The sequence below is a fragment of the Salvelinus fontinalis genome, chromosome 33 (genome assembly GCF_029448725.1).
Source record: "Salvelinus fontinalis isolate EN_2023a chromosome 33, ASM2944872v1, whole genome shotgun sequence".
Classification (NCBI taxonomy): Eukaryota; Metazoa; Chordata; class Actinopteri; order Salmoniformes; family Salmonidae; genus Salvelinus; species Salvelinus fontinalis.
In genome coordinates, this window is record NC_074697.1 from 46,482,618 (window position 1) to 46,510,425 (window position 27,808).

General features: G+C 43.7%; 1 protein-coding gene across 4 annotated transcripts; it reads right to left on the reverse strand.

The window, feature by feature from the left end:
- Positions 1-7,317: 7,317 nt before the first annotated feature.
- LOC129832395 (proto-oncogene c-Rel-like) lies at positions 7,318-26,307 on the reverse strand. Of its 4 annotated transcripts, XM_055896421.1 has the most exons (16): positions 26,217-26,305; positions 24,628-24,703; positions 19,369-19,558; positions 19,197-19,278; positions 18,610-18,716; positions 16,430-18,527; positions 15,924-15,935; positions 15,500-15,687; positions 13,414-13,728; positions 12,491-12,657; positions 12,174-12,265; positions 11,931-12,062; positions 11,648-11,752; positions 11,170-11,385; positions 10,945-11,016; positions 7,318-9,186 (listed from the first exon to the last, which is right to left on the reverse strand). In XM_055896421.1, exons 6-16 carry the CDS (start codon positions 16,461-16,463, stop codon positions 8,693-8,695), a joined length of 1,827 nt encoding a protein of 608 aa, XP_055752396.1. In that variant the 5' UTR covers positions 16,464-18,527; positions 18,610-18,716; positions 19,197-19,278; positions 19,369-19,558; positions 24,628-24,703; positions 26,217-26,305; the 3' UTR covers positions 7,318-8,692. The 4 variants fall into 4 exon arrangements, with proteins under 4 accessions (XP_055752396.1, XP_055752393.1, XP_055752394.1 ...); XM_055896418.1 differs by having other exon boundaries at positions 15,500-18,527; XM_055896419.1 differs by lacking the exon at positions 24,628-24,703 and having other exon boundaries at positions 15,500-18,527; positions 26,217-26,307.
- Between the last annotated feature and the right edge of the window lie 1,501 nt (positions 26,308-27,808).

Consider the following 27,808-nt stretch of genomic DNA (forward strand, 5'->3'; position numbering starts at 1 on the left):
GGGAGGAGACAGGTTAAAGAATGATTTTTAAGCCTTGAGACAATTGAGACATGGATTGTGTATGTATGCCATTCAGAGGGTGAATGAGCAAGACAAAAGATTTAAGTGACTTTGGTAGTAGGTGCCACGGTTTGAGTCAAGAACTGCAACACGGCTGGGTTTTTCACGTTCAACAGTTTCCTGTGTGTATCAAGAATGGTCCACCACCCAAAGGATATCCAGCCAACTTAAGACAACTGTGGGAAGCATTGGAGTGAACACGGGCCAGCATCGCTATGGGAGGGGGCAACTCAATATTAGGAAGGTGTTCCTAATGTTTTGTATTCACACTTTCCCCTTTTGCAGGTATTCCCAAACTGGGGTATATATATTCCCCCAGGGGTACGCGCAATGCCGTCGGGGGTACGCCAAATAATAATGTGATTCACATTAAAAAAAGATTCAAAAAAACAATTTATATATTCCAACGGGACTATACATTTGGGTGAGTTTTTTTCTCTCAACTGAGTAGCCTCGTTTCACTGCCAAAAATAAAATGAAACCTTCAGTGAAAGGTTCAGCGAAATAACAACACAAGGTGAAATACAGGTAGTCTCCTCAAATAATTAACATCCAATCGCATTAACCATTACTCTCTCGCGGGAATTCCACTAATGGTAGCCAAACGTAGCTGCTGCTCATGTTGGTATCTGTACTGATGGCGCAAAAGTCATGACAGGGAGACATAGTGGAGTGGTAACGCACGTGCAAGCAGTTGCTCCCGACGCCACTTGGGTACACTGCAGCATCCACCGAGAGGCTCTTGCTGCCAAGGGAATGCCTGACAGCTTGAAATACGTTTTGGACATTACAGTGAAAATGGTTAACTTTCTTAAAGCGAGGCCCCTGAACTCTCGTGTATTTTCTGCACTATGCAATGATATGGGCAGCGACCATGTAACACTTTTACAACATACAGAAGTGCGCTGGTTATCAAAGGGCAAAGTATTGACACGTTTCTTTTTAATTTTCACTTGTCTGACCGCTTGCATGATGACGAGTTTCTCACACGACTGGCCTATCTGGGTGATGTTTTTTTCTTGCCTGAATGATCTGAATCTAGGATTACAGGGACTCTGCAACTATACTCAATGTGCGGGACAAAATTGAGGCTATGATTAAGAAGTTGGAGCCCCTCTCTGTCTGCATTAACAAGGACAACACACAGGTCTTTCCATCATTGTATGATTATTTTGTGTGCAAATGAAATCAAGCTTACAGACAATGTCAAATGTGATATAGCGAAGCACCTGAGTGAGTTGGGTGCGCAATTACGGAGGTACTTTCCTCAAACGGATGACACAAACAACTGGATTCGTTATCCCTATCATGCCCTGCCTCCAGTCCACTTAACGATATCTGAACAAGAGAGCCTCATCGAAATTGCAACAAGCGGTTGTGTGAAAGTTTAATTTAATCAGAAGCCACTGCCAGATTTCTGGATTGGGCTGCGCTCAGAGTATCCTGCCTTGGCAAATCGCACTGTTAAGACACTGATGCCCTTTGCAACCACATACCTATGTGAGAGTGGATTCTCGGCCCTCACTAGCATGAAAACTAAATACAGGCACAGACTGTGTGTCGAAAATGATTTAAGACTGAGTCTCTCTCCGACACAATCCAACATTGCAGAGTTATGTGCATCCTTTCAAGCACACCCTTCTCATTAACCTGCGGTGATTTATTCACAATTTCGATGAACAACTAAGGTTTTATATGTAAGCTGGCTAAATAAAGAGCAACATTATTGATTATTATATTATTATTATTTGTGCCCTGGTCCTATAAGAGTTCTATGTCACTTCCCACAAGCCGGGTTGTGACAAAAACTCACACTCATTCTTATGTTTAATAAATGTATCGTATAGTGTGTGTGGCAGGCTTACAATGATGGCAAAAAACAACATTTGAGAGTGCGCTGACCCTGGTGCTAGAGGGGGTATGCAGCTGGAGGTTGAATGTTTGAAGGGGTACGGGACTATAAAAAGTTTGGGGAACCACTGCCCTATTGTAACCATTGTGGTTCAGGAGGTGACAACACTATCAGCTAAATTCAGATAGCATCTCGTTTGCTAATTGTTTCCACACTAAGATCAGCCAGTCAGCCTACAAGGCCAGGATTCCCTTCAATCCCCCAGAGAAACAGCTATGAAGGCCATCTCTAAACCACAACATCCTCTGCACACAAAGTACACATCACACTGGTACATATTTTCACCTTAGGCTGCATTTAGACAAGCAGCCCAATTCTGATATGTTTCCACTAATTGGTCTTTTGATCAATCAGATCAGTTATTTTGCAAATAATTGGGCAAAAGATCAGAATTGGGCTGCCTGTGTAGATGCAGGCTTTGTGACTGCTTGTGTTAATGTCGCACATGATAAATTACAGCTGAGTCCCACTGTGTATAGGGCCATCAACATTCAATGCTCCCAAACCAGGGCTGGGTAGGTTACTTTGTAAATATAATCTGTTCCAGTTACATGTCCAAAATTGTAATCCGTTACTTTTTGATTACCTGAACTCAGTAACATAATCTTATTCATTTTAGATTACTTTCCCCTTAAGAGGCATTAGAAGACAAAAAAAGATCCATCAAATGCATTTATTGTGTCATCATAGTGGTCTCTGACTTGTGGTCAGACTTACTCAGGTGGAACAAACTTGTGCTTTTTTCCCCAATGCTGAATTGAATGTCATTGAGAAAAAAGAAAGGTGTCAATGTATTTTTCCCGTAAATATCCTTAGGGAACCACTAGGAAGCAGTAGCGAGTCTGCTTAAATAGAGAGCTAGGAAAACTGCCTAGTCATACTGTACCATTACCAGGCCTCATCCTGGCTCATCCTTATATAGCAAACTTCACTCCTGTATTTCTGTTATATGGTAATGAAGTGCTATCCTTTATCATGATTGAAATGATTTAATCATTCCACATTTGGCCCTGTCCGGGGGTTTCTTCGGATGGGGCCACAGTGTCTCCTGACCGCTCCTGTCTCAGCCTCCAGTATTTATGCTGCAGTAGTTTGTGTCGGGGGGCTAGGGTCAGTTGGTTATACCTGGAATACTTCTCCTGTCTTATCCAGTGTCCTGTGTGAATTTAAGTATGCTCTCTCTAATTCTCTCGTTCTCTCTTTCTCTCTGAGAACCTGAGCCCTAGGACCATACGTCAGGACTACCGGGCATGCTGACACCTTGCTGTCCCCAGTCCGCCCGGCCTTGCTGCTATTCCAGTTTCAACTGTTTCTGCCTGCGGTTACGAAACCCCTACCTGTCCCAGACCTGCTGTTTTCAACTCTTAATGATCGGCTATGAAAAGCCAACTGAGATTTATTCCTGATTATTATTTGACCATGCTTGTCATTTATGAACATTTTGAAAATCTTGGCTCTCTCTAATTTTCTCCTTCTCTCTTTCTCTCGGAGGACCTGAGCCCTAGGACCATACGTCGGGACTACCGGCCGTGGTGACTCCTTGCTGCCCCCAGTCCGCCTGGCCTTGCTGCTATTCCAGTTTCAACTCTTCTGCCTGCGGTTATGGAACCCCTACCTGTCCCAGACCTGCTGTTTTCAACTCTTAATGATCGGCTATGAAAAGCCAACTGAGATTTATTCCTGATTATTATTTGACCATGCTTGTCATTTATGAACATTTTGAAAATCTTGGCTCTCTCTAATTTTCTCCTTCTCTCTTTCTTTCTCTCGGAGGACCTGGGCCCTAGGACCATGCGTCGGGACTGCCGCCCGTGGTGACTCCTTGCTGTCCCCAGTCCGCCTGGCCTTGCTGCTATTCCAGTTTCAGCTGTTCTGCCTGCGGTTATGGATCCGCCACCTGTCCCAGACCTGTTGTTTTTCAACTCTTAATGATCAGCTATGAAAAGCCAACTGAAAATTATTCATGATTATTATTTGACCATGCTTGTCACTTATGAACATTTTTGAACATCTTGGCATAGTTCTGTTATAATCTCCACCCGGCACAGCCAGAAGAGGACTGGCCACCCCTCATAGCCTGGTTCCTCTCTAGGTTTCTTCCTAGGTTTTGGCCTTTCTAGGGAGTTTTTCCTAGCCACCGTGCTTCTACACCTGCATTCTAGCTGTTTGGGGTTTTAGGCTGGGTTTCTGTACAGCACTTCGAGATATTATCTGATGTACGAAGGGCTATATAAAATTGATTGAAAATTGATTGATTTAGGACAATCTGGTTTTAATTCATTCTAAAGTGCTTTCGGAAAGTATTCAGGCCCCTTGACTTTTCCCCAATTTTTTTACCTTACAGCCTTGATTTATAATTGATTAAATAAAAACAAATCCTCAGCAATCTACACACAATAGTCCATAATGACGAAGCGAAAACAGATTTTTTTTTGCAAATGTATAAAAATAAAAATAAACTTGTTTACATAAGTATTCAGACGCTTTGCTATGACACTCGAAATTGAGCTCAGGTGCATCCTGTTTCCATTGATCATCCTTGAGATGTTTCTACAACTTGATTGGAGTCCACCTGTGGTAAATTCAATTGATTGGACATGATTTGGAAAGGCACACACCTGTCTATATAAGGTTCCACAGTTGACAGTCCATGTAAGAGCAAAAAACAAGCCACGAGGTCGAAGGAATTGTCCGTAGAGCTACGAGACAGGATTGTGTCGAGACACAGATCTGGGGAAGGGTACCAAAAAATGTCTGCAGCCTTGAAGGTCCCCAAGAACACAGTGGCCTCCATCATTCTTAAATGGAAGAAGTTTGGAACCACCAAGACTCTACCTAGAGCTGGCCGCCCGGCTAAACTGAGCAATTGGAGGAGAAGGGCCTTGTCAGTGTTTTTCAGCGGCAGGGGCTGGGAGACTAGTCAGGACCAAGGCACAGATGAACAGATAAACGTACAGAGAGATCCTTGATGAAAATCTGCTCCTGAGCCCTCAGCACCTCAGACTGGGGCGAAGGTTCACCTTCCAACAGGACAACAACCTTAAGCACACAGCCAAGACAACTCAGAAGTGGCTTCGGGACAAGTCTCTGAATGTCCTTGAGTGGCCCAGCCAGAGCCCGGACTTGAACCCGATTGAACATCTCTGGAGAAACCTAAAAATAGCTGTGGAGCGATGCTCCCCATCGAACCTCAGAGCTTGAGAGGATCTGCAGAGAAGAATGGGAGAAATGCCCCAAATACAGGTGTGCCAAGCTTTTAGCCTCATACCCAGGAAAGCTTGAGGCTGTAAACACTGCGAAGGGTGCTTCAACAAAGTAGGCTACTGAGTGAAGGGTCTGAATAGCTGTGTAAATGTGATATTTTTTTCTTCATTTTAAATAAACCTGTTTTTGCTTTGTCATTATGGGGTATTGTGTGTAGATTGATGAGGGGGGGGGGGACGGACAATTTAATCAATTTTAGAATAAGGCTGTAACGTAACAAAATGTGGGAAAAGTCAAGGGGTCTGAATACGTTCCGAATATGTCACAAAGATTAAATTTGTCTCACACACACGGGCTGTTTTTAACACCAGAGAAGGTGGAGCGAGGAGAGGTCAGACGTTGACTTTGTTATGTCACACATTCTCATTTGCGTTCAAACACATTTGCAGAACATAAAGTCAGCAAACGTGTGAGTAAGATCTATCGATGGTTTGAGGAGATGGAGGATTGTTGTATGGCCAACACAGGACATTTCAACTCCCTCAATCAGACTCAAGTGTTTGGGTGTGTAATGTTAACCTTTTAGCTCTCACCTCTACTATAAAAAGGTTATCTCTGGAATGAGGAGGTATGACTCTTAGCTCAGTGCAATGGTATGTCGGCCTACTTGTGGGAACACTCACGTCTATGCTTTCTTTCCTATGACTAATCCGTACATTAGGAAAAAGCTCTTCTGCATGAATTCATGGGAATTTTTCGTGTTTCAAAATCCCAAAAGTTCATTTCTGGGCAAGTATGCAAATTCTTCTGAAGCTGCTGAGCTAGTTTTAAAGTGAATTCAGACCAAAACTCGTGGGGATACAAGGTAGGCCCATAGAAATAAAACCATTAATGAGTGTGTATACTTTAGTCAAGTATGAAATGCACTATATAGTAAAGTAGGAAATGTGTATAGATCTACCTCTAGTAATACTCATCAGTGTGTAACTAACTGTGTACATACGGTAATTCAACTTTTGGTTGCGAGCCCAGCGTGGAGTTTCCCTGTGGTTTTATGTAACGCTATTTCCAGTGTTGGTGAACAGTGAAAAGCACAGTGTGAGATACACCTGCTCCGACTGGGCCTTATTGAGCTTATTAAACGAATGTACGTCGTCGTATCGTTCGCCACGGACCTGCGACGAGAGATCCATTCAGGTTTGTGCCGTTTAGCAGATAACAGGGTGGTGTGATTTGTGCCTGTCTAGTGAAACATTTGCTGCCACACAGTAGCCTTTCACTGGGTTGCGTTCAGTAGGCATACAAAAAAACGGAGCAAACACCTAAACTTCTCCTGTAAGAACATATGAAAACATTGTTAATGTTTGTACCTAATAATCAAATCCTGGGTGAAAGCTTCAACTGCTACCTTGAGTGGGATTTTACAGTGGCCTTATAACTTCCCATAATGCTCCTCTGACTCAGCAAAAACTCTGAACACAAGGGATTAAAGTATTATGTTTTCATAAATACATCCAAATAGAAATGCTTCCGAATAAAGTTTCAACAGCACTACATACAAGGTGTATAGAAGGACACAGGTGGTGTAAGCTCATCAGGCAAAAAGCCATATCCAATGACATTGGAGGACAAAGTGAAGTGCCTCATCAAAGCTCTTCCCCAGTTACTGATGGGCTAACATAAGAGCATCTCTGCTTTTACATTAGATAAAACACCAGTTACATACAACACAAACAATATATTTCTGTGTTTTTACACTTATTGTCAAGTCATGGCCCATGTACAAGACTGTGTTGCGTTGGTGAGGTTAGGGGAAGTCACGTGGTTTTTGGAGTAAATGTGAGTGAGGCTTTAGGAATGTGAGTGGGCTGGACTATGACCCGGCAACGAAAGCTGGCAGCTAAAAATAGGATTGCATTAAAAGCAGCAGTGCCTGAACACAAAGACGGACCCAGGAGGACAGACACTCGTCTGGCTCCCCGTTCTCCCACAGCCTTTGCCTCTTTCCCTCTTGTCTTTCATTCAGTCCCGCTCTCTTTTTCTCTCTCCTTTGTCATTGGCCAGTTAGGTTTTTACAAAAATTAAAAAAGCTATAATGTAATTAATATTAAATAACCTATATGACCAACAACAAAACCCACTTGATGTGACCAGACTTGGTATCATTTTATTTTTGAAACACTAATGACAAAAATCAAAACCCTTCAGTGTGAAGGGTAGAGGCTGACATACAGTGTACAAACAAGCTGTGAATCTGTTAAGAATCTGAACATACACCGAACGTAATCTGAACGTGTTTGACACTAGGAACTACAGATGGACAGCGCATTAGACTATGGTCGTTTCTACTGTACATGGAGGTTGGTTATTACAATAAACAGAGTCAACAGGCGAGCCAGAGGTTAAAACTAATGTCAACATTCAAAACACTACAGATACCAGTCAAAAGAAAGGAACTTTGACTATACAACAAAGAATATATCACATATGGAAAGTGAAAAATATACAGCATTTGTAGTTGGTCCCTTTATATTTAACAATTTATCCACAGAGGGTTAGTTTTCAGGTTGTCTTGCGCCAACAATTAAATGCTTAGGGCTCGATTCAATCTGTAGTGCTGAAGATGTGCGCCATAAAAGTAAAGGCAATAATGCCGCATTCGCAGAGACTGCATTCGTGGTAAATGGTGCATGTGTCGGCTCAATTGGAAATTACCTTTAAATTTCAATCGCACTATAGCGCTGAACATCCGCGATACGGATTGAATCGAGCCCTTAGTTATGCTTTCCTTCAGTTGAATCCTCAAATCAGGGATTTCCTGCAGGTCCTTGTGGAAGTCTGCCTCGGTCACAATATATACACACAGGAAGGACAGAGCCTGACAAGGAAAACTGACAAGGCAGACAAGGGTTGAGTTTGTGTGTCCATTTTGTATTTGGTCAGAGCACTGCATGGTCCCCTAATCACCACAGGTAGTAATGACAATGGGTAGGTAGGAATCGTTCTTAACATCCATGGTTAGCCTAGTGGAAGGGCAACTCGCCTCCACCAGCATCACTCTGGTCCCCCGGAGGAGCTAAAGCTACATGTCATCCGTGAGTGCTGTGCTGATCACGGCTATTAGCCTTAGGCTAACGTTAGCAGCATGGTGAACGCAGCACAGTACACTCAGAGACTTGGGTCCGGGCAGACATTTTGAAACGTATCCTTTTAGGGTCTGGTAGTGGTCGCTTGTGGGAAGGGGGGGGGTCTGGATTATAGCCTCATCCAGCGAGGCCTTTGGGGGCAAGGTGTAACCACACCGTTAGGGTACAAGGTGCCTCCGCTACTGTTATTACCTGTGTGTGTTCAAACTCTCATACTGTACTTTATTTGGGTGAGATGACTGTCACAGGGTAGAGTTAGGACTTTACACACCCTAAACTTCTGGTTTGAGGAGCAACACAACAAAAGACCCTTAAAGTTCAGGGGCTACATTCGTGCCACATTCAGTCTTAAGGGGGTTACGTTTTGTCCTCATAGGTCCCCCTCTGTCTTTACCTGGGCCAAATCACTCCCCTCGTTATCACACTGGCCCTGGTCCTGAGGGGCGGAGCCGCGGAATAACAGTGGGAGGAGGTCCATCGGAGAGGCTTGATTCTCGTTGACCAGCTGGTTGAACTGCAGGTCGTTATAGTAGCCCAAGTCCTGCCCAGACCCACCCTGGTTGAAGTTAAAGTTCATGTCCATGACGCCTGGGGTGAAGTTGGAGTTGAGCTCCTGGCCAAAGCCAAGGAGGCCAGTGTCACTGAACAGAATCCGAGACAGTATATTGATGTCGTCTGGGCTCATGTCCTCATTGAAGAAGTTGTCCTCCTGGAGGTCATTGTAGTGGATCTCCCCCATGGTGGAGGCCCCAGACTGGGCAGGAGGGTGCAACTCTTCCGGGACCAGCTGGCTCTCTGCTGGGGAGAAGGTGAACGGCTCGAATGGCTGAGAGGTGGAGGCTTCTGCTGCAGCCATATTTTGAACTGTGGGTGATAGAAAGGACTTTCAGTGCATTCGGGAAGTATTCCGACCACTTGACTTTTTCCACATTTTGTTACGTTACAGTCCTATTCTAAAATGTATGAAATTGTATTTTTTTCTCATCAATCTACATTCAATACCCCATAATGACAAAGCAAAAAGGTTTTTAGGAATTTTTGCAAATGTATAAAATAATGAAATATTACATTTACATAAGCATTCAGACCCTTTAACCAGTACTTTGTTAAAGCACCTTTGGCAGCGATTACAGCCTGGAGTCTTCTTGGGTATGACGCTACAAGATTGGCACACCTGTATTTGGGGAGTTTCTCCCATTGTTCTCTGCAGATCCTCTCAAGCTCTGTCAGGTGGAATGGGGAGCGTTGCTGCACAGCTATTTTCAGGTCTCTCCAGAGATGTTAGATCGGGTTCAGGTCCAGGCTCTGGCTGGTCCACTCAAGGACATTCAGAGAATTGTCCCGAAGCCACTCTTGTGTTGTCTTGGCTGTTTGCTTAGGGTTGTTGTCCTTTTGGAAGATTAACCTTCGCCTCAGTCTGAGGTCCTGAGCGCTCTGGAGCAGGTTTTCATCAAGGATCTCTCTATACTTTGCTCCGCTCATCTTTCCCTCGAGCCTGACTTGTCTCCCAGTCCCTTCCGCTGAAAAACATCCCCATAGCATGATGCTGCCACCACCATGCTTCAAGGATGGTGCCAGGTTTCCTCCAGATGTGACGCTTGGCATTCAGGCCAAAGGGTTCGATCTTGGTTTCACCAGACCAGAGAATTTAGTTTCTCATGGTCTGAGAGTCCTTTAGGTGGCTTTTGGCAAACTCCTAGCGGGCTGTCATGTGCCTTTTACTGAGAGTGGCTTCCGTCTGGCCACTCTACCAGGCCTGATTGGTGGAGTGCTGCAGAGATGGCTGTCCTTCTGGAAGGTTCTCCCATCTCCACAGAGGAACTCTGGAGCTCCGTCAGAGTGACCATCGGTTTCTTGGTCACCTCCCTGACCAAGGCCCTTCTCCCCCGATTGCTCAGTGGCCGTGTGGCCAGCTCCAGGAAGAGTCTTGATATTTGCATATTTCTTCCATTTACGAATGATGGAGGCCACTTTGTTCTTGGGGACTTTCAATGCTGCAGACATTTTTATACCCTTCACCCAGACCGTGTCTCGGAACACTACGGACAATTCCTTCGACCGCATGGCTTGGTTTTTACTCTGACATGCACTGTCAACTGTGGGACCTTATATAGACAGGTGTGCGCCTTTCCAAATCATGTCCAATCAATTGAATTTACCACAGGTGAACTCCAATCAAGTTGTAGAAACATCTCAAAGATGATCAATGGAAACAGGATGCACCTGGGCTCAATTTCGAGTCTCATAGCAAAGGGTCTCAATACTTATGTAAGTAAATAAGGTATTTCTGTTTTTTTATTTGTAATACATTTGCTAAACTTTCTAAAAACCTGTTTTCGCTTTGTCATTATGGGGTATTGTGTGTAAATTGATGAGAAAAACAACAACAATTGAAGGCTGTAACGTAACAAAATGTGGAAAAAGTCAAGGGCTCTGAATACTTTCCGAACGCACTGAATAGAAGAACACCTTATTGACACTCAGATGTACAGTCATTTGTTTTGGAGAGGGTGCGGTGTAAGCAGCTGTTATTGTTCTCTTTCATTTTCTTTTTCACTTTCTGTCCTGAAATAGGTGCAGAAGTGTAAGCTGGAAAGAGAAAGAGCCGAGGCCAATCCTCACCTGCCACACAGGACCTCTCTGTGAAGCCGATGTCCGACTTTATCTTCCTCTTCCGCTTCACTTCATATGGATCTGAACACGGCATCAAAACAGAAAAAAATAGCTTTCATCCCTCTGTTTTTGAATAGCTTTTGTCTCTATAATGTTATATTATTGCACAATACATAACATGTTATAACACAGCATTATGATATCATATATATAACATTCATAAGTTGTATCAACCTGTGTTGTCGGGCTGGTAGGTAAACGTGACGGGGTCACTGTCCATGTGGTCCGAGAGACGACGCAGGAGGACATCTACTTCCACTTCCTCCCCCACGTCCTGTTCCTGGTAGGACGGGGTCTTGAACACGATAGCGATCTGCCGGTGGACGTCCGTCTGGGCAAACTCCGCCTTGGCCTCCCAAGACCCCCTCTTGAAGATGATCTCTATGTCGTCTGAGCGGGAAACACACACACACACACACACACACACACACACACACACACACACACACACACACACACCAATCAGCTTGTTTAGTCCTCCAGGCTGTATGACATCAACAGTGTATTTCCAGAGAGGTGTCATTACACATCATGTGCCACTTCCATCTAGTTGTTTTAACAGGATTTTGACTTCACCCTTTAATTTGCTAGATATCAGCGTGCTCAACACAGTGTTTGTACATTACAACTTGGGAGTCTGGCTCGATCTCACCTTTCTGGACTTTGTCGCAGAGCATGTAGATCTCAGTCTTGCCGGTGCATGGCCCTTTAATAATGTTCAGACGGTTGATCTTCAACTCAGATGTGGTGGTTGCCTCTGTAAACACACACACACACACACACACACTGAGCACCTGCTGGATGGTTCAGGAAGGAAGTACATTTACATAGCTGTGGTGTTACGGTACTGGTTCGTATCACGTTTGAAGACTACTGTAAAAGCAGTCATGCACAGGTGTCAGGAGGATGTTTGGGTGGGAGGGGGGTGATCTTACTCTTGTCATAGACGGGGTTGGACACTATGGGGTTCAGGAAGTCCTTCTTTCCATCCTCCCACTCCAGCTCACACTGGAAACACAGCCGCACCACGTTCATGTCCATGTCCTCGATGCTTTTAGAGTGGCCCGCTGGGGGGACAGAGGAGAGGATATTACCCTACTGCTAACAACTTTATTGTACAATAATATTGGATTCATGTAATTGGGTAAGTTCTGTGTGCGTGTCAGGGCTCTGCTCACTTTTAAAGGGGTCGATCTTCTGATTCCGTCTCTTCTCGAGTGAGGCATCCAGCTCCTTCCTCCTTACACACTGGATGCCCAGGTTAGCGAAACTGCAAGATGCACACAAAACATGGTCGGTTACCAACCATTAAAAGCAGACATGTTTACACTAACCTAGTTTACACTAACCTAGTGCACTTTCCTGGCAAAGCACTCCCAAAGAGGTGAAGAATGAATGAGAAAGAAATGGGATATGGGCCGCTGGTGGACAAAGGGAGAAAATGCACTTGTCAAGAAAAGAGAGCGATGAATAGAGGAGAAAAAGAGAGGGGCACCTGTGACGTCGGTTGCTGTGAGGGTTTAAGCAGATGACACAGATTCCGGTACCGTCAGCACAGTCTTTACCCACTAGGCAGTGGGGGTGTGGGCGGTACGGGTAGTCTTTGGTCACCAGGGAAACAGTGACCATCACTTTTTTTATGTTCTGAATGGGACCCTGGAGCTGAAAGAGGGAGGAGAGAGGGGATAGAGTGTGAAGACGAGAAAGAAATGGGGAGAGAAAGCGGGGGAGAGGGACAAAGAAAGAGAAGGAGGAGAGATTTGCATCAATCAAACCGTCTTTCTTCCTCCAACGCAAGTGAGAGCATGATTAAAACTGAATAAATGTGCAGTGATTAACCAAAACTGTGCATCTCCCTTTCAACTGTCAAACTTCACACTTGTCTGGTAGTGTTAATCTTAGAGGGATGCGGTCTGAATTGTAGAATGTGGGTGCGAATCAACAGTGTTTAAAGGGTGGAGGGGGTAATCCCCTTAGTTTGAACCACACAAAGATGTGGATTTGTGGGGTACTTTCTATTTCAGTCACATGTAATTCCTCCCCCTTCCCCTCTGCCCCTGCTCCTTACACTAGCAAGGCTCTACATGTTGAGGGCAGCCAAACCAACAAGGGGGAAACACCTTTATTCTGGGATAGATGGTACATTCCGTTAACCCCCTTCCACTTCCCACACAAACATACAAATCCAGTGCAGGTTAGGGATGAAATTGGGAGCACAGTTTGCAGTAAACAATGTAAGGACTAGGTTGTATATTAATGAGACGTTAAAGCAAGGCCCTGACTGAGTGGTCACGATGAAAGATGTCCCTTATCACAAGAGTAAGGGCATTAACTGCGACTTTGCTAAGTTGTTTTAAATGAAAGTGTTTCCAGTCAACTTCAAATAAAGACAAAATACAATATGGATCTATTGGGTACCTCTATAGCAGGCAGGGTCTTGTTGGAGTCTCCACTGGAGGCCCCTAGGATGCTCCCGGCCGAGCGGCCCTCACACTCATAACGGAATCTCATGCCTCTCTCTTTGGGCTGCTCCACCACAGCCAGGTTGGGCCTCTCCAGGATCTGCTCCAGCAGATCTGTGTCTGTCTGGGCCTGTCGAGAAGGACTATCTGGCCACCTGGAAGTCCCTGAACTAGAGGACCCACGTCCTCGTCGGTTTGAGACCCCACGAGTGGGGTGAGGTGCTGCCATATCTCTGGTGCTAGAGTGGTGCTGGGGCAAGAAGCAGGGCGGCTGCAGAGAGACATCATTTAAAGTCAATGGCTATGTTTAAAAATCCATGTAAAGAACACAGCAGACAACAAACAGTTATCTTTGCATCCAAAACATCATCATGATGGTACTAAGAGTAAAATGGTGAGATCGTTTTCAAAGATAACCTGCATTGTTATCGTTTATCTACATATTCTCTCTCAGTACACCACTTTCTATGTCCTCATTTGACACATTCTGTTGCCATGCCTCCCTTTCAACCGTTAAACTAGAGAGCACCCCCTTCCGTTGGTTGGTTAACCCCTCTATACTTCCGTCTCCCTTCCACCCTCTCAGGCTGCTGAGATGCATGACTGTTCTTCATCCTTCATGCCTCCATCTCTCTAGCTCTGTCCGTCTGCCCATTTCTCCTAGGTTCTCTTATACGTCAAAATGGTATACTTATACAAATAAATAAAAACGGCCTGTGGTCATTATAGACAAACGCAATCTCTCTCACACACACTTTGCCCTTCACTCTCCAAGTTCAGCCACATACCTTCTAATTAACAGCCCGTTTGAAGAATCCCTAGAGACCAGCAAACAGGAAACACTATTAACCAAAAACAAACCGGAACAAAGGAAAAAAAGCTGACCGACTTAAGGGATCGCTTTCTCCCTTTGTTATTACAAGCCGCCCTACAACTCAAGTCTGTCTAAACACACCGGCAGAAGTTGATAAGGCTGTATGAACAAAAAGAGGTGCGTGTGAGATCATTGTGCTCCACCTCAAAGTAGCGTCTACAGGCGGAGTATATGTGTGTATGTGTGTAAGAGCAATAGTGTTGGCATGCCTTAGAGCCTCTACACAAAAGCAACTAGGATCGAGCCAATCGAGCCGGGAGGCGCATGTTCAGGAAACAGGAAGTTGACATAATCTACAGCAGATCGACCAATTAGAAAAGCAGAAAAGCCTCAATGTGAACTTCCACCCTGAAAGGGTTGGGTCCCGGAAGGAAGGGAACTCAAAACGAAAGTAGGAATCAGATGACACTCTTTCTCTCCTTTTTTGCCACCACCCCCACGAGAGGCCACAACATAAAGACAGGGGTGTGTCAACTCAGCTCACAGTCTATCTCAAGGCACCGCTTTGACTCACAGACATACACAGACCACAATTGTCTCACTGTGAGTTCCAGACTATTGGAGAACAGCAACCCAAGGCATGACAACAAGGTAATCAAGGCCGCCTTAGAAGTCAACGCACCAGTGAATTGAGTCACCACGCTTATCCATGAAAACTGTGAGTAGTTGAGTTTCACTTATCCCTGAGGTGTGTCTGTCTGCCTTGGCTCCCACCACTAGCCCATGAGGAAGCGATAGCACACGTCCCTGATGAGACTAGACCTTAGCTGTTTTCTTGACATTATCTCCCAGCTATTACAACAAACTGAGATACCAAGCCCTGACAGTGTGAACTGATGCGACCACAAAGAGTACCTGAGTGGGCTGCAGAAACAAATCAAATCACTAACTAACCACTACACAACAACTACAAGTTTTGCGCTGGTGTGTAGGCCATCTGTGGACCCCAGGAAAAGTAGCTACTGCTTTTTCGACAGCTAATGGGGATCCTAATAAAATGTCAAATACCAAAAAGTCAACCCCTCCATTTTTCTATTGAACTCTATGAATCAATGGCCTAACAAAAACTATCTCCCTTGTAGCAATTTATCATTTATTGAACATTCATTTTCCTCCAAGAGTGGCTGAATATATTTTTGGATTAGATCCCGAAAGGCCTGGTACTCACCCTGGAGGTCGTGCCCCTTGGCACCAGTACTGGGGGCGTCAAGGAGGGGGTATGCCTGGGCATGGCCCTGTGGTTCTGGGCCTGGATCTCAGGGTCTACAGGGGGATGAGGAGGTCTGGGGAGGCAGAAACGAGACTGGGCCTGACAGGGAAACTCTCGGTCTGCAGAGATCACCTCCTGAATGATGTCTAAAAAGTAGACGGAGTGGGATGAGGGAGACTGCAAACACGCTGATGGGGGCTGCAAACATTGAGCTGGTGGGTTGGCCATCTGAATGTGATCCATGTCTGTATGTGTACAGTACCAGCTACATCAAACCCTGAGCATGATGCACGGGCCTAGGAGGCCCGTACGTAGACTATAGGACTACTAGCCATTAAAAAAAAACAAATAACTACACATTAATAACAAATAGCCTACTCACCCAAGTCATTTGCTGTTGTACAAAGCGGGAGAAAAAAAGTGAGTTAACTCATTAATGATTATTTTGTGACAGGCAAGACTATATACATTTATGACAGTGATTGTAATAGTCTAAGTATAACAGGTAAGTATATGTATTACAATGTAATAGTATAGGTTTAACAGGTAGCCTAAGACTAGTGTCTAAGACTAACATCTCTGAAGTAGGTGTTGACCCTTCTACTCAACTGTCATTCACGCTGGGGAAGACAGAATGACAACACAAACTGTCAATTGAAAAACATGGCAGTGTGTGCCGTTTAAACTATAGGATCTCTTGTCTGGGCCCCTGCAGTCGGTCCACTTTTTGTCACAGACCCGTGACAATGCGTTAACACTACAAGCAGATAAATTATTTATATCAATTATTCTACTGTTCGTGCGAATGTGAATGACGTGGGACAACACACATCAGACACCGTCGATGCATAACTCATATTCCGTTTATTTAAAATAAAAGACACTTACTTGCAGTGCAGTTTTGAACACTCATGTTTCTCATGGCACGTTACGATGTTTGTCCTGGAGCTGAAAACCTTGTTCGACTATTTTTTTTAAACCCAGACACAAACACAAATCCGCCCTATTTCCCGTGGCCGATCATTTCGTAGCCATGATAGGGTACTGCAATCAAATATTGTCCTCTCTTCGCTCTCGTACTTCGATTTGGTTCAATTGGCCTTTCGTTTTAAAAAAGCATAGACATTCTACCTCTCTTGCATATGTTATGGATAAAATGAATCCGCCTCCCAAGCGCCCTGTTCGAGTGTGCGTTTAGTTCCGCACTTGTTGGATGGATTTGACTGGCTGTTCGGTTGGGTGGAAATCCCCTTACATCACTGCTTGGGAAACCCCCAGCGGCAGTGTTGTGCCGGCAGTAGCCTTGTAGAAACTTCAGATAACGGATCATTCCATCAACTATATTTTGCAAACTACTGGAGTACAATAGCCGCAAGTGCAATGACCCGAGTGTGAATATCCTGATATAAAAAAAGACCCTTCCTCATGGCCGGTTTTTACGCACAATGGGGTCGATTATTGTACTTTAAAATATAGGTACTTGCACTAAATATATTTCAGAAAATAGTTTAGTATATTTCATTGTTTAAGGCAAAATAGAGTGGGATATTTATAATTGAATGAGTAAGGAAGGATACTGGTAGTGCACAAACATGCAATTTCTCATGGTGGTGCATCGAGGTGTGATTCCGGCGATTTGCCAACTAATCCAGTTAATCTATCCTTTATGTCAGAGATGAGCAATTCTGACGGTGGTGAGGGCCACAAAAAAAGCCGAACTCATCATGAGGGACCGCGGTTGCTCGCAGGTCTGCATACCCACACCTCCAAACCGCGCTGGCCCTGCGTTTTGGGGGGCATAAGTGAATTTATGTTTGCGTAAGAGTGACTAACAAAATCAACGGGGGTGTCATGACAAAAAGTGTCCCGCCAAAATCACAATGGGATTCGATAAACTATTAGCGTTCGTTGCTATATCAACCAACCTAATGCATCGACTTTTGGACATCATTACCGCGACAATATCCCTGTTTTAAACGAGTTTTGTTTAGCTAATATGATGAAAATATTACTTCCAAGTGCTTTTGGGTACCTTGTTAACATTTCAAGAACACGAAATCCATGTCTTAAACGTTGCTACGTTGCAGAAATAGCAGAGAAAATGTGCGATCTGTTTGACACATTAATGTTACTTACCTTACAGATCACAAAGTCAGCTAATTTCCACTCCATTCATATGCAAATACCTTTGATTCATACACTGGCTTGTCTGGCTGGCATGTTTTTAATTGAACCTGTCGTTCCCTTATCTACACTGAAATAATATTACTTTCTATTATCCTCTCTAGTCCTCTATTATGATACTTTTTTTCTATCTCGCATAGCTCATTAGTACACCCTTGTGGTTGATATATGCATCTATTGTAGGTCCTAGAATACAATAATGAATCATGTTGAACTAACAAATAGCGTAAAGGGACACCTTACAATTTACAACAATGAACACCTTGTGCAACAGCTGTGAAAACCAACCTTAGATTTTTTTGGGGGGTTAATTCTGCAACTTCGGGCACTTTCAGAATTCTTTTTTTTATTGAAACACCATTTTACCAGTATTATAATTGTCTAGAAATAATATCTGATAATGGCAGTGATCGTACTATTCAGGAATTTATATATTTGTTGTCATTGTTCTAAGACAGCCATAGACAAATGTCATTTACATCACGTCATTAACATATAAAGAATAAAAACATATTTTAAAAAATATATAAAATCCCCAAAATTGACCCTGAGGACATAGAAGTTCCGTAGTTGCAGAATCAACCAGGTACACTCACATGACAATCATAGACTGAAATACTGAATTCTTGTGTGTGGAATAGAAAGGAGGTGGGTCCTGTGTGGGTGGGAGGTTCTGCCTGTCTCTGAAGAGGGACTCAAAGAGGGAGACTGCAAAGTCCGGGCACTGCTGCTCTCTTTGTTCCGAGTGTTTGCAGTGCTAGTGTTTTTAGTTCATCTGTGTATGTAGTCAAACACACGGTACCTGTGAGAATATTTGATGGATTAGTGCAGTGTTATAAATGGGAGATATTTACTTTTCAACAGTTTTTTAATGTATAGCCTACCTCAAGCTGTCCCCCCTCCAACTCAAAGCACAGATAATCAGACTGATCAGAACTCACTGGCTCTGGTGGATGGGATACCTCCTGTGTGTCTCAGACAGTCGATGGTCCTAAATTAATTTGGAGAGGTAAATTGAAGAGGTACATTTTTTAGAAGCTCGGCATAACTACCATTTCTTGCTTTCTCATGTCACCCAAAGTTTAATATCACGTTTCAGGTAAAAACCCAGATGCAGACAACGTCGAATTAACAACAGTTTATTTATCCAACAGGGACAGGCAAAAGACAGGTCAAGGGCAGGCAGGGGTCAGTAATTCAGATAGGTGGGGCAAAGGTACAGACGGCAGGCAGGCTCAGTGCAGGCAGAAAAGGTCAAAACCGGGAAAACTAGAAAACAGGAACAATCGAGAGACAGGAACAGAGGGAAACCGCTGGTAGGCTTGACCAAACAAAACGAACTGGCAACAGACAAACAGAGAACACAGGTATAAATACACAGGGCATAATGGGGCAGATGGGCGACACCTGGAGGGGGGTGGAGACAATCACAAAACAGGTGAAACAGATCAGGGTGTGACACTTAACATACTTTGTCTCATGGGAATCATCAAAATGTAGAGTGTCAGGGCTTTCTTCAACTGGAGAAGATTGTTGGCTTCCACGAGGTAACCCTAGGAAGACAAAGAAAAAAATGTCAGTGTTAGGGAAACTAAAACTAGCTTCAAATGCAAATAGTTATTATCTGAGATTTTTCTATTCACCTTAATGTATGGTGACCCCAGCTAGGAGTGAAAGGGCAGCCAGGTTACCCAGGTCTCGCCTTCCTTTCGTCCTTCTTCCAAACCAAGTCATTCACCCGGATGTCGAAGCACTTGGTTTTCTTCTTGATTCTCCTCTAGTAGCTCTCCTTCTGTTTCTCCTGCGCCTTGTCGATGTTCAGTCTCACCTTGACTGATAACATACAATACCGTTCAAAAGTTTGGACACACCAACTCCTCATTCCAGGCTTTCTCTTAATTTGTACTATTTTCTACATTGTAGAATAATATTGAAGACCTCAAAACTATGAAATAACACATATGGAATCATGTAGTAACCAAAAAGTGTTAAACAAATGCTTTTCCAACAGTCTTGAAAGAGTTCCCAAATATGCTGAGCACTTGTTGGCTGCTTTTCCTTCACTCTGCGGTCCAACTCATCCCAAACCATCTCAATTGGGTTGAGGTCGAGTCATTGTGGAGGCCAAGTCAACTGATGCAGCACTCCATCACTCTCCTTCTGGGTCAAATAGCACTTACACAGCCTGGAGGTGTGTTTGGTCATTGCCCTGTTGAAAATCAAATGATAGTCCCATTAAGTGCAAACCAGGTGGGATGGCGTATCGCTGCAGAATGCTGTGGGAGCCATGCTGGTTAAGTGTGCCTTGTATTCTATATAAATCACTGACAGTGTCACCAGCAAAGCACCCCCACACCATCAGACCTCCTCCTCCATGCTTCACAGTGGGAACCACACATGCGGAGATCATCCGTTGACCTACTCTGCATCTCACAAACACACGGCGGTTGGAATAAAAAAAAAAATCAGACCAAAGGACAGATTTCCACTGGTCTAATGTCCATCGTGTGTTTATTGGTGTCCTTCAGTAGTGGTTTCTTTGCAGCATTTTGACCATGAAGGCCTGATTCACGCAGTAGATGTTGAGATGTGTCTGTTACTTCAAAAATGATGAATCAGACACCTTATCGATAACAACAGCTCATGGTCCTCCTGGAATCCGAAGTTTCTTTGACTCAATGGAGGAACGTAGTCAGAGAAATGCTGATGAATGTCTTGCTCGAGCTGTGTATGCAACTGGTTCACCTCTGATGCTCACAGGCAATGTGTATTGGAAGAGATTTCTGAATATTCTTCGCCCATCATACACCCCTCCAACCAGACATGCTTTACCTCCTCATTTGCTGGATGCAGAGTCCAACAGAGTTCAAGTGAAGGTCAAGCAAATCATAGAGAAAGCAGACTGTATTGCAATCATCTCTGATGGGTGGTCGAATGTTCGTGGGCAAGGAATAATTAACTACATCATCTCCACCCCTCAACCAGTATTCTACAAGAACACAGACACAAGGGACAACATACACACTGGTCTCTACATTGCAGATGAGCTGAAGGTAGTCATCAAGGACCTTGGACCACAGATGGTATTTGCACTGGTGACAGAAATGGCTTCGAAGTTGAAGGCTGCTTGGTCTAAAGTGGAGGAGTCCTACCCTCACATCACACCCATTGGCTGTGCTGCTCATGCATTGAATCTGCTCCTCACGGGCATCATGGCACTGAAAACAATGGATACACTCTACAAGAGAGCCAAGGAAATGGTTAGGTATGTGAAGGGTCATCAAGTTCAAGCAGCAATCTACCTCACCAGCAAAGTGAGAAGAATAAGAGCACCACATTAAAGCTGCCCAGCAACACGCGTTGGGTTGGTGTTGTCATGTTTGACAGTCTCCTGGAGGGGAAGGAGTCTCTCCAAGAAATGGCCATATCACAGTCTGCCGATATGGACAGCCCCATCAAGAGGATCCTCCTGGATGATGTATTTTGGAAGAGAGTGGTAAGCTGCCTGAAACTTCTGAAACCTATAGCAGTAGCCATTGCACGGATTGAGAGAGACAATGCTGCCCTGTCTGAAGTTCAGACTCTGCTTGCAGATGTAAGATAATAAATCCGTACTTCCCTGCCCACTTCACTGTTGCTCCAAGCAGAGGAAACTGCAGTTCTGAAATACACACCACAGCGTACATGTTGGACCCCATGTATGCTGGCAAGAGCATCCTGTCTGGTGCAGAGATCAACAAGGCCTATGATGTCATCACTACCGTGTCTCACCACCTTGGCCTGGATGAGGGAAAGGTTCTTGGCAGTCTGGTGAAGTACACTTCCAAGCAAGGGCTTTGGGATGGAGATGCAATATGGCAGTCGTGGCAACATATCTCATCAGCCACCTGGTGGAAGGGACTTTGTGGATCTGAGGCTCTTTCCCCTGTTGCCTCCATCATCCTCCAAATCCCACCAACATCAGCCGCCTCAGATGGCAACTGGTCCTTGTTTGGGAACACACACACCAAAGCACGCAACAGGCTGACCAATAAAAGGGTTGAAAAACTGATGAAGATGAGGCCTCAGAGTCTGATGTTTAAGAGGTGGACATTGAGGAGGTCCAGGGAGAAGACATGGAAGCCTGAGAGGAAGACTATGGATCGCCGTTTGGGTCTTTGCGTGTCAAAAAGATACACGTCAAATAACATTATTTGATGCGTCAAATAACACTATGTAAACTAGATGCAAATGCTGGCCAATCACAAATAAGAAGCATGTGAAGGCAGCTATATGAAAAACATCTCATTCATCATCACCAACAAATTTCGTTGACTTTTTCTTCAAATATCGCTTGAACATGAAGCGTCATTGGACTGGACTAGCTAGCTAACTAACGATAGCAGCACCTACCGTGGGATGCGCGAGTATGGGCGGTGTCGATTATATTGGGTGTCATTATTGTAACTTTTATAACGTTTGCACATGTGAGATTTCAATCGTTCGGGAGACTGAATAATGCTGGAGTCCAAAAGCGGCAAACCGGGAGAAGCAGACTGATAACTATGAGGGTTTGCCTGATCGCTGAGCCTACCACCCAGCAGCTGAACAGGATAGGTACATTTTTCCCTATATCCATGCAGTACATGAGGACACACAGTGCTTGCTTTATAAGTAGGCTAGGTGTGAATCTATCTTGTGACATAGACTTAGACATAGACTTATTGAAGGTTATTTTACTGATTTAAAAATCATGGACCGTTTCCCTGTTTTATATTAAGATCATTTTTATTAGATTTAAATAAGTATCGTTAGAGTATCCTGTTAGGTAGATCAAAGTGCCCTATGGTCAGGAGGAGAGCAGCTTCTTGAAGGGTTTGGGGGAAACATTCCCCCAGATGAATCCAAATGTAGAGGCCTTTAAGACAGACAGGAGGAGTAGGCTCGTGCCCCTACAGCTGGCAATCAAATCAGCTGGGTTAGGGAGGTCTGCCCTGTATTTAAGATTGAAGGTATTTGATAGTTTATGTGTTAGGAAGGGCGAGGTAGATTAAGCTTTATTATGTCACATAATAAATGCCAGAGGTAATGAATTAATTTGAAAAGAAACTGGATTTCCCAAAGTTATAAAGTAATTGAGCAACTAGTAATTTCTTGTATTTTTATGGCTGCAGGGCGGTGCCGGTACACTTATGACAACAGCCACTTCAAGTGCAGGGTGCGAAATTCAAAAGATATTTTTTTTAAATATTTAACTTTCACACATTAAAGTCCAATACAGCAAATGAAAGGTACACATCTTGTGAATCCAGCCAACATGTCCGATTTTTAAAATGTTTTACAGCGAAAACAGCACGTATATATATGTTTACTCACCACCAAATACAAAAAAGCACAGACATTTCACAGCACAGGTAGCATGCACAAAGCCAACCTAACTAACCAAGAACCAACCAACAAACAACTTCATCAGATGACAGTCTTATAACATGTTATTCAATAAATCTATGTTTTGTTCGAAAAATGTGCATATTTAAGGTATAAATCATAGTTTACATTGCAGCTACAAATCAGAAATTGCACCGAAAGCAGCCATAATAATTACAGACACCAACGTCAAATACCTAATTGCTCATCATAAAACATTTCTGAAAGATACATAGTGTACAGCAAATGAAAGACAGGCATCTTGTGATTCCAGACAATATTTCCGATTTATTAAGTGTTTTACAGCGAAAACACAAAATAGCGTTATATTAGCTTACCACAATAGCCAGAAAGACATGCCATTTCCCAGTAGCAAAAGGTTATACATGTTGTATAGGAAATGATAGATCCATTAGTTCTTAATGAAATCGCAGTGTTAGAATTCTAAAAAATAACTTAATTACGACATCCAGCTTCGGTATAGCTGAGTACCCAAACGTTGGGCGCCAACAACTAGTTCACATGCACGACAGATATATGAAATAGCATCATAAAATGTTTCCTACTTTTGCTGATCTTTCATCAGAATGTTGGACAAGGGGTCCTTTGTCCAGAACAGTCGTTGTTTGGATTTAGCACGGCCACTTTCCCTCCCGATTTAGCAAGCGCACTAGCCAAGTGGCACGAATCGCTCCATCGTCAACAAAGTCAGAGAACGGAACACGGCAAAACTCCCAAAAATGTTTCAATAATCTGATTAAACTATATTGAAAAAACATACTTTACGATGATATGGTCACATGTATCAAATAAAATCAAAGCCGGAGATAGTAGTCGCCTATAACGATAGCTAAACAGAAGGCAAATCCATGTCTCTCTTCGTGCCTTCCTGAAAACAGGAAATGGAGGACACGTCATTCCATGAGCTGTAATTTGAGTCCAGATCAAGTTACACAGTCCATTTCTTCTCTCACTCCTTGTCGACATCTAGTGGAAGACGTATGAAGTGCATCTAAACTAATAAATAACAAGGGCTTTAATAGGCAGCCCCTGGAACAGCCTCAATTTCAGACTTTCCACTTCCTGTCAGGAAGTTTGCTGCAGAATGAGTTCTGTTTCACTCACAGATATAATTCAAACGGTTTTAGAAACTAGAGAGTGTTTTCTATCCAATAGTAATAATAATATGCATATTGTACGAGCAAGAATTGAGTACGAGGCCGTTTGAAATGGGCACCTTTTATCTGGCTACTCAATACTGCCCCTGCAGCCCAAACAGGTTAAAGGAAACTGTAAGGGAAGACAGAACCTCGGAGACAGAGACTCCGCATATGGAGACAGGCCTCCCTGTTGCCTCACCACAAGCTTCAATGACACTAGAGGTTTGGAACGTTAAATGACCTTTTACACTTTTGCAACCAATTATAAAGTATAATATTAGTTATAAGACTTTCATTGTAACTTAACAATCGGAATGGCTTTATTTATTACTGTACCTGTATTGGTTTCAGTCTCCAGAGGAAATGCGGGAGATACGGCATCTCCAAGATGAGATCTACCATCTCTCTCTGGCTGCAGACCAGGAGAAAGTATGTATATAACATAGCTTAGTAACTCTGTTAAAATCACACATCATCGGCATACCATCAGGAAACACTTACTTTTTTATACACAAAACGGATTAATTCAATACTTATTTTTGCCACAGCAGATGAAACGTCGTTGTTTTGAGGAGTGGGAGACCAGGTGGAGGAAGGTAAGGCATTTCACCAAGTTCATATCATCTGTATATTATGTAAGGGATAAACGCAGACTTTCTGTACATTACCTTGGAAATAATAGATGACGCAGCCGGGCAAGGCGGAGCCGAGTCCCTTTGCGGAGTTCATTTTTCCAAGATAATGTACAGAAAGGAGGCGTTTATCCTGCTTATTCTAGTTACCCCCCAAAAATATACGAAAGCACACATTTATCAGCAGAAATCCTGCTGCTGCTCCCACCACCACCCCAGCCTCCACCTGTTATGTTCTGTGTTCCTGCCGGGGGCATTGGTATAGTTTACCGCACTCACTGCCTGTAGGCTATTTTATATTGATGCTTTCCTTGGGCAGTGAGCTACCCTGAATGAGCAGAGCCTATATCGCCAAGGCTTACATTATTCATTGCTTAATACATGGTTAAACATATTTCTACATGCTGTTTTGTTTCTGAACTGGTTTTAATGCCCATTCTAGAATTCAACAATGCTGTGGTATAAATATATTTATAACTTAACACTGACAGTAATGCATATTTTAGTCAATAGAGGAGAGAAGACACGAGGGTGGTCTCTCATCCAGAGCAGCCTGATGGAGTGTCCTTTAAAATCAATACCCTGATGGGAGGGAGCGGATTAGGAGATTCCGTTCTGGTAAATCATTAATTTACTTGTTGATAAACTCAGTACTATAAATTTACATTTCTGGCTGAATTACATTTGTTAATGTTGGTCTTTTGTTATATGGATGTTGTTTGATTTTGTGGGAGAGGATGATGCCTCGAGTGAGGTTTTTACCCTCCAGGCAGCAGCAAGCTTCGCAACCCAGAAGAGCACGATTAACGGGTCATTGGAGGACCATGACATTTGGGAGTCCACACCACTGTATGTGTTGTGGTTGTCTGTGGAGTATGTGCAGGTGACTAGCATGACAATACTTAATAATAAATTTGAATCAACTACATTTGAACTACTTGATACCTTTGTGTGTGGTTCTTTCTGTCCATTTACAGGCAATCCTATCAAATCATCTCTCACCTTCATCACCAAACTTTCCTTCTTATCACCCCTCACCCTTAACGTCATCACTCTTTCCTTCTTTTCACTCCTCACCTCCTAACTCACTTTCTCCTTCTCCCTCGCCTTCACCTCCCCCATCGGCTCCAGTGAGTTTTTTAAAGAGCAGTTTATAAACAAAATGTAGTATTTAAAACCTTAATGTCAAGAGTATTTTCCCTTAGGATCAATCCTTATTCGATTTGTCATACATTTTGAATGAGCTTCCCCCCCTTCCACCTCTAGAACGGACATAAGTGCCATTTTACTTACGCTCTGGAGCCGAGTGGACCAGGACCACTGCCCCGTCGCCAACATGATAAATGTCCACAGGGGCAACGTCCTAAACAGTAGCCTGTATGTGTTTCAACGCAACAACTTAAATGCAGGGGCTAAGATGGACGTTGCCTTTGTGGACGTTGAGTCCAAGGCGGAGGGGCGCAGTTGACCAATGGGGTCCCTCCAGGGAGTATTACAGGCTTCTCATGAGGGACATCAGAGACTCGGCCATCTTCGAGGGTCCGGGAGGAGGGAAACGGCTGTCCATTGATGTTCATGGTAAACCTTCTTTTTACCCGTATTAATGTGTGATATTCATGTAAAATACAGAATTTAAGCCAAAACAATTAGTGAAAAGGCTTTGTCCAGGGCGATATATCATAGGGATAATAAAGTTGGCACACTTTTGAAATGGTCTTTTTAGCATCACATGAGGGCCTGTATGGAACCATTGGTCAAATTAAAAGTGTGTGTGTGGTCCATGGAGGGGTTGGGCCACACTTGTTCTCTGAGCGACTCTTCGCAGCAGTGTGGGAAGCCTGCTCCTCCACTCAGTCTGGAGGAGGTAAGCCACACTACTCTGAGAGCACATTTGGAAAAGGTAAGTTTGATGTCCTCCCTAACAGGAAATAATAGATCATAATTTTTGGCATGTATGGTTTCTTTTGCTGTGTTTAAAATTCTCGATTGCTTGTCATACATTTTTTATTCAAGATCAAAAAAACAGAGGACCTATCAGAAGTGAAGAACAAATTGGAGGATTCGGTAGACTGGCTGAACCTACTGGGGAAGAAAAGGTTTGTTGTCAAGACAATGGAGGACAGAGATGGTGTGGTTGAATTGGTGGCTCAACAATTTGTCCAAGGGAGCATGCAGGTGGCCTTAGAGCAGTAAGTCAACTCTGTCATAAATCTGTGAAGTACTTGTCATTACCTCTAACATAAGTATTTTTAATCAGTCCACCCCCCTAAATCAATACACATCACTATATTGTCCTTAACACTTATTTTAAATATACATACTGTCTCTAAACCATAACAGGTTCAAATATGGTCTCAACTCTCTTGGGCTGCTCTCTCGGGCTGCTCATACAATGTGTATATTTTTTTATTTATCTAGGTGAGTCAGAACAAATTCTTATTTACAATGACTGCCTACCCCAGCCAAACCCTCCACTAACCCGGACGACCCTGGGCCAATTTGTGCGCCGCCCTATGGGACTCCCGATCACGGCCGGTTGTGATACAGCCCGGGTCTGTAGTGACGCCTCTAGCACTGCGATGCAGTGCCTTAGACCGCTGCGGCACCCAGAATCCCTAGAGGGGGAAAGTTACCTCTGGAACAGTTTAGTTAGTATTATAAAATATATAATAGTATTATAAAAATTTACTGACTCAAAGGAACGAGTGGCGCTGAAGATATAGTGTCCAATCCCTCGTCCCAGTAGGGGAGTATCAGGGGTGTAGTAAGTCAGGTTGGAGTAGGAACGAGTGGCGCTGAAAATATAACTCCCAGGCTGCCTCTGGGGCCTTCCAATGGATTTATTGGCCGCAACAGTTACATCTGTGTGTTGCTGATGGTGAACT

Bases quoted from the DNA above. Each gene is read 5' to 3' on its own strand.
- LOC129832395 (XM_055896419.1), bottom strand. From the start codon at position 15,784: ATGGATCACATTCAGATGGCCAACCCACCAGCTCAATGTTTGCAGCCC. The intron at 12,658-13,413 runs GTACCCAATAGA...TCCCTCTTTCAG, and splicing joins AGACCCTGCCTGCTATAGAG to CTCCAGGGTCCCATTCAGAA. The intron at 11,753-11,930 runs GTAAGATCACCC...GTGTGTTTACAG, and splicing joins CAACCCCGTCTATGACAAGA to AGGCAACCACCACATCTGAG.